At 40.5% G+C, this 7,974-nt stretch overlaps 1 protein-coding gene across 1 annotated transcript; it reads right to left on the reverse strand.

Moving 5' to 3' along the window:
* Nucleotides 1–6,829: 6,829 nt before the first annotated feature.
* On the reverse strand, nt 6,830–7,399 carry LOC127244443 (uncharacterized). Its single transcript, XM_051264995.1, has one exon. The coding sequence runs from the start codon at nt 7,397–7,399 to the stop codon at nt 6,830–6,832; it is 570 nt and encodes a 189-aa protein (XP_051120952.1).
* Between the last annotated feature and the right edge of the window lie 575 nt (nt 7,400–7,974).

Genomic DNA, 7,974 nt, shown 5'->3' on the forward strand with positions numbered 1-7,974 from the left:
TGGAGTGAGATAGAAAAAAATGGTAAAAGAATACTTTGGACAATGGAGTATTATATTCTCTTATAAAAAGTCAATAATATTGTTTTATATATATCTATACAATTTATTTTACGTCACACTAAAAAATCACTTTAAACTAAACAAACAAGCATAATATTATTTTATATATGTGTCCGGGTTCTTTATGCCATATTATTCGAACACAAAAAATAAGAAATAATAGTAGTTTAATTAAAAAAAAACTGGATATTAAAGTTATAAGTGGATAAAAGTGTATTATAAATGAACTATGCATAAATTTAACAGAAAAAAAAAGTATCCCAGACATAAGGAGTATTATTTATTAATTAATATATGAAAATTAGAAGTAAATATAACATAATCAAACATATATATATTTATTAAATATAAAATTATTAATTTAACTTTTTAACAATTATTATCAAATATTTAGAAACAAGTTCGAACTTGCTTGTGTATATGATGAGTTACACTTGTTTGTTTTTTGGCATATTTAGCTTAGCAAATGAGTTCTCAACAAGCTCAAATAAGCCGAATCAAGCCACACTCTATGGTGTGTTTGTTTGGGAATTGGATTAGATTTACACGATTCATCCAATTTTTTCTCCCAAAAAATATCAAATCAAACATCTATTTTTTATTTTTTATATTATACTAAAAATCAATTTTACATTCAAAACATCACATCAATACTTATTTATATCATATCATACAACTATTCAAATTCAAAATTTTTACTATTCAAATCCCAACTCAAAATCCAAACCCCCAAACAAACACACCCTTAATTTACATCTTTAGTCGTAGGTAGCCTTGAAGCAAGTTCACAATGTTCTTCGTGTATTGTTATTAAGGTGATATAGGGCTGATCAGTCTCCTGTGGTTGAATTAAAAGAATGAATATCCAGGAAGATGTAACTTATGTAGAACAAGAAGCTCACTTGAACTCATAACAAAGGTAAGTCTAAGTTCAGATTTGATCGGTTCCTCTTTTGTCAAGATTAGATTCTTAAAAAAAGAATATTTTGCAACAGAACTTAAACTGTATACAATGTATGTTTTAATTGCAAAAAACTGAAATTGGCTATCCAATGTTGGATTAAGAATTTTGAAGGAAATTATGGAAATGACATAGGCTAAAATTGAGACACGGGAACGTGAACTCAAGTTTTACACGATGAATGATAGCAAAGAAGAGAACTTATGAGTAGAAAATAAACACTTACTGCGACTTTATTATACTGAGGGGAGTACATGGAGACAAAAATCAAGAGACACATAGATCCGAGAAAGCCACCGTAATAAAAGATATTTTCACTTGCTAACATAGAGGCTCCAAATTAAGAATCAGAGTTCTCTAATCCATTGGAATGGAGTAATTTGGGAAGGCCAAGACATGATCAAATTTTCACTAGTTAATTACTTTAGCGGTCATTTTGATGGCCAGCCGGTCATATGGCCAGATCTTGATAATATTAGTACCTTTTCAACAAGAAGAAGAAAGACTAGGTACTACGGAGATTTGGGAAGCAATTAAGGCATGCCTGGGTCACAAGGCTCCTGGCCCTAATGTATTCAATCTAAATTTTATCAAAAGATTTTGGCATAAGATGGGAAAACCGGAAAAGACATAATGCTAATTGTCAACAACCTCCAAGAATTAAACGTGATACCTGTAACACCCCGGCCGGCTCAAACCGGAGCGTCACCGCCACGCCACACTGGAAGGCTCGTTCATCAACCAACGAGTCCTACGTTGTGGCGCTAAGGCTTAAATAATAATACCAACAACTAATAGGAACTTAGAATTAAAGCGCACTAGTTTATCAATTAAGTAAATAAAGTTCAATTATAAGCATAAATTTGAAATAGTTCAAATTGCATTAGTCTTTAAACACAATCAATGAATTTCAAAACATTTTAGACGGTAAGGTAGTTCTCATTTCCCCCGATGGATCATATGACGTGAATGCATCACTTAGGCATACCAGAAACATGATCACCTACAAAAAGAATCGTAAAAAGGGGGTCAACACAACGGTTGAGTAAGTGCAATTAATCGAAGATAAATTAATACGATATAATGCCACAAAATCATTTGAAGAAGATAGTCGAATAAAATGACACGTATCACATAAGGAGAACTCACACACACGAGTCTTTTAGCGTCTCCCTTATACCTCATTTTCATTCTCAAATAATAGCGATGAGCACATCACGAAGAAAACTCCACTAGGCCTTAATCAGGGCCGGCTCGACCCGGTTTTCCAACCTTATTACTTCGTATGACACGTCACATAATTTCACATAACAAACATAGTGTCATAACCCTCAAAGGAAACTCCACAATGTGTACATAAGGGTTCGAAATCCAAAGTACACGTAAATCAATTTATTATTAGTTGGCGAGGGGCGCCATACGACCCACAACCCTCTAGTCTCCAATATAACATACCAAGAGGGGATTGTACGCAATCTATCCCTCCATCACGGATGACGGTCTAAAGACCTTTCCATCGTGAATGACGGGTACCTCGGAATCACCCTAAAAGGGAACCCGCCATCTCGATCCCTCGACCTAGCCTATTCGGAATCTAGTTCAAGGTTAGCTAGTTATCCTAAAATACCGGTATACCCTCACGTGTTTGCAAGGCACAGAGGTGGAAGGCTATGCCTTATCATCCAAACAATCGACGAGTTGATCGGACTCGACGGGTAGTTTCAATTACCAATTTGACCAAATACTCAACATGCTCTTAGGTAAATTTCAAAAAGAGTGTCTTAAACTCAAAATATTCCAATTGTCAACATTTAACCATGCAAAGTAGAATATTAGACCCAACAAGTTCATCATAAACACACTTTATTTCGCCAAATAAACATTCGAAAAATATTTCAATCACAATAGGCATGGTCTAATCCCAAAAATCATAATATTTAAATATAATCGTAGATCTTTTTCCAAAAACCATAACTAGGTTAGGGCAAAACTAGGGTTTCAAACCCATCCCATAAATTCTACACTTTTCAATTTAAAATCCAATAATAATCTTCACATAAACATTATAATCAATTTTCTAGAAGAAATTGGCAAAACTTAACACCTTTAGGGCAAACCCATTTGGCAAGAATATTGAAAAAGATATCAATAGAAGGGGTCTAGGGATTATAACATATCAATCTACCTAAGATTAATCCCACTTACCTCAAGAGAAGAGACCAAAAGAAAGAATTTTGGAGAAGAAGAACTCCAAGGGGGAGCAGGGCTGGTGGCGGCGCTGGCAGGCGTGCTGGCTGTTGCTGCTCTTTTTTTTTTTTATTATTATTCTTATATTTAACATAACATACTTAGTCCTTTATTAATTATTTTATTCTACTTTGGCCCAAACTCAATTTTTACTTTTAATTTAAACCCAACTCTTTGATTAATTACACTAAAAGACCAAAATAAATCATGCCCAAAATGAAATTTGTCCAACTCCGGCAAACTTCCGGCGATTATTTTACGGGTTATAACATCCTTCCCCTCTGAGGACATTTTGTCCTCGAAATCGATTTGCACGCCCGGAGCTACCTCAAACAACTCTGGATACTTTTCTCGCATTTCTTGCTCGGTTTCCCATGTCGCTTCTTCATCCCCATGCCGCGACCACACTACCTTCACCATCCTTATCTCATGGTTCCGCGTCGATCTAACTTTGAAAACCACAATCTGAATAGGTTGCTCTGAGTACACCAAATCCTCCTGAAGATCCAAGACTTCCGGCTGAAGTATATGAGATGGGTCAGCCACGTATCTCCTCAATTGAGAGACATGAAAAACATCGTGAACCCTTTTCAATGTCTCCGGCAAAGCCAACCTGTAGGCCACCGCTCCAATCCTTTCGATGATCTCGTACGGCCCTACATACCTCGGGTTCAACTTTCCCTTAATACCAAATCTCCTCACACCCTTCGTCGGTGAGACCTTAAGTAATACATGATCACCCACCTTAAAATGCCCATCCCTCCGAGCAAGGTCGGCATAACTCTTCTGGTGATCTTGGGCAGCTTTCATCTTAGCCTTGATGTTACGAATCTGATTCATCATCTCCTCAATCATTTCGGGCCCCAATACAACCCTTTCGCTTAGGTCACTCCAACACAACGATGTTCTACACTTCCTCCCATACAAAGCCTCAAAGGGTGCCATCCCAATGGTCGCTTGATGGCTATTATTGTAGGAGAACTCCACTAGAGCCAACTGATCCTCCCATCGGCCTTGAGAATCCAATGCACAAGCTCGCAACATATCTTCCAAAATCTGAATGGTGCGTTCAGTCTGCCCATCGGTCATCGGATGAAAGGCCGTACTCATCCTTAACCGAGTACTGAACTCTTTCTGAAGCTTTTGCCAAAAATGCGACTGAAAACGGGGGTCGCAGTCCGAGACAATCACCTCCGGAACTCCATACCTCTTCACCACGTGCTGGATATACAACCTTGCCAACTTCTGCATGCTCCAAGTCATGTTTATCGGGATAAAAACTGCTGCCTTAGTCAATTGATCAACAACTACCCAAATGGCATCCGCGCTCGATCTCGACTTTGGTAATCCGGTCACAAAATCCATAGCAATCGAGTCCCACTTCCATTCCGGAACTTCCAAAGGTCTCAACAAACCCATAGGTCTCTTATGCTCCGCCTTGACCTTTTGGCAATTCAAACACTTGGCGACATACTCTGCAATGTCTCTTTTCATACCGCGCCACCAAAAATGTCCTTTCACATCTTTATACATCTTATCGCAACCGGGATGCACTGAATATGGAGAACTATGAGCTTCTTTAAGTATCCTTTCCTTAATATCTAACCAATCCTTAGGCACACACCATCTGTCTCGAAATCTTAGACTTCCATCGTGACCAATATGGAATTCGCTTATTTCACCTTGTTGCACCTTTATCGCTAAGTTGAGTAAATCATCGTCATCAACCTGAGCCTCCCGAATCTCCCTCAAAATCTCAGGCTCAACTGACAAGACACCCATATATCCTTCAATCATCTTAGGACCCACTACCTCAATTTGTAGATTCTCGAACTCATGACACAACTCTACGGGTAATGTCATCGAACATACGTCATGACTTGACTTCCGACTCAAAGCATCAGCAACCACATTCGCCTTGCCTTCCTGATATACAATATCCAAGTCATAGTCCTTTACTAATTCCAACCACCTCCGTTGTCTCAGATTCAACTCTCTCTGAGTGAATATGTATTTCAAACTCTTATGATCGGTGTAAATCTTGCAATGAACTCCGTAAAGATAATGTCGCCATATCTTGATAACAAATACGACAGCCGCCATTTCCAAGTCGTGAGTTGGATAGTTCTCTTCATGCGATTTAAGCTGCCTCGAAGCTTATGCTATCACCCTTCCATCTTGCATCAACATGCACCCCAATCCTCGTCTTGACGCATCACAATACACATCAAACTCTCGGCCATCTATCGGCAATGCCAATACCGGTGCAACTGTTAACCTCCGTTTCAACTCTTGAAAAGCTTGTTCACAAGATTCGCTCCACACTACTTTGACATTTTTCTTCAACAACGATGTCAGTGGACTTGCCAATCGTGCAAAGTCTTGCACAAACCTCCGATAATACCCAGCCAACCCCAAAAAGCTTCTAATCTCTATCTGCGTCTTTGGTCGGGACCAATTTTCAATAGCGCTCACTTTTGATAGGTCGACCGAAACACCATCCCTCAAAATAACATGCCCCAAAAATGCTACTTCGTTCAACCAAAATTCACACTTAGACAGTTTAGCATACAAGTGATGCTCCCTTAATACTTGTAGCACTAACCTGAGGTGATTCGCGTGATCCTCCTCGCTCGAAGAATACACCAATATATCATCAATGAAGGCCACAACGAACTTATCCAAATATGGTCTGAAGACTCTATTCATCAAGTCCATGAAGGTAGCTGGAGCATTCGTCAACCCAAATGACATCACCGTAAACTCATAGTGCCCATAACGAGTTCGAAACGCTGTCTTCGAAATATCGCTATCTGAAATCCGAAGCTGATGATATCCTGACCTCAAATCTATCTTCGAGAATACGCTTGCTCCTTTCAGTTGATCAAAGAGGTCGTCAATCCTTGGAAGAGGATACTTATTCTTAACGGTAACTTGATTTGATCCTCGATAATCAATGCACAACCGAAGACTACCATCCTTCTTCTTAACAAATAGAACGGGCGCTCCCCAAGGAGAATTACTCGGCCGGATATACCCTTTTTCCAACAACTCTTGAAGCTGCTCATTCAATTCGGCTAACTCCTTAGGTGACATACGGTAGGGAGCCTTAGACACCGGTTCTGCTCTTGGAATTATATCAATCGTGAAATCTATCTCACGGTGAGGCGGCATACCTGGTATCTCATCAGGAAATACATCCACAAACTCTTTTACCACCGGCATGTTCAAAAGCTGACTCCCATCTCCCAAGACATCATGCACTTCACATAGGAACAACGGGTGACCTTTACGAGTTAACTCATGCAGAGAGACAACAGACACTATCTTAATCGATGGGCGATAAGGAATCTCCTCATACACAACTTCTCCACCGCAAGGGCTCCGAAGAAAGATCTTCCTCCCACCACAATCTATTCGGGCCTGATAGGTAGCCAACCAATCCATACCCAAAATGATATCGAACTCTGCCAATTTAAGCTTCAAAAGATTAGTAGGGAATTCTATGCCTCCAATCATTACATACACTCCTACGAAAAGACAATTGCAAGGCACTAGCTCTCATGAAGGTAGCCTAATCTCCACCGAAACCTCTACTCGAGAATCTAATTCTAACCTCTTAGCACATCTACTCGATATGAAAGAAAGGGATGCACCGGAATCAAAGAGAATAACCACAGGTAAATAATTCACCAAGAACGTACCGGTCATGACGTCTCCCTGGTTCTCCACAACTTGCCCTCTCGTCATGACATTAATGTGACCTTTCTGGCCACTCCTTCCCCCTCCTCTTGCACGCTGAGGTGCCAATGGCAGTGTACGATCTTGCTGCTGTGGAACCGGGGTCCTCTCAAATGCATTCGGAGCTCCAACTAACTTGGGGCAAAACCTCTTAACATGTCCCGGCTCATGGCAGTAATAGCAAGTGATGAGCTGACCGTCACAACGAACTCCAGGATGAGATTTTCCACATCTGCTACAAACAGTCGGACCTCCATGATTGTCACTCGAATTCCCCTGAGTGAATTTAGGGCGAAATGCATAGGGTGTACCCGAAAACCTCTCCGATTGATCCTTTCGCTTATAGTTCTTCAAACCCTCGGTCACCTTCCCTTTTCTTCTATCTGCCATGCGGGCCCCATCCCTCCGCTCATCATACGCTATTCAATTTGCTCGATAGATGTTAGCTGCTTTCTCGTACGTCTCTTGAAGGGTCGACACACTGAAGCCGGCTAAGAACCGCTGAAGGTCTCTATTCAGCCCACCAACAAATCTTGTCAGTTTGCATCGATCATTCACTGCCAAATCCGGAGCGTAGGCAGCCAATTCATTAAAACGCGTGAAGTATTCTTCCACCGTCATATTGCCCTGCACCAAGGCACTAAACTCATCCTCTTTTGCTCTTTGAATGTGCGGAGGATAAAAACGCGCCCTTATCATCGTCTTGAATGCCTCCCACGGTAATCCAACCAAATTGCTCCCGGAAGCCTTCTCATTATTCCACCACTTCTTGGCTAGTCCTTCTAAATAATATGCAGCTATCATCGTCTTCTCTCCTTCCGGGCATTTCACCACCTTAAATATAGTCCCCAAACGATCCAACCATTCTCCCAAAATAGTCGGGTCCGATTGACCCGTGAAAGTCGGAGGACTATGACGTAACACCGCATCCATAGCACTCCGGGGCTGCTGAGTGAACTGTCCCA

This window comes from Andrographis paniculata, unplaced genomic scaffold (genome assembly GCF_009805555.1).
Source record: "Andrographis paniculata isolate CXL003 unplaced genomic scaffold, ASM980555v1 Contig9END, whole genome shotgun sequence".
Classification (NCBI taxonomy): domain Eukaryota; kingdom Viridiplantae; phylum Streptophyta; class Magnoliopsida; order Lamiales; family Acanthaceae; genus Andrographis; species Andrographis paniculata.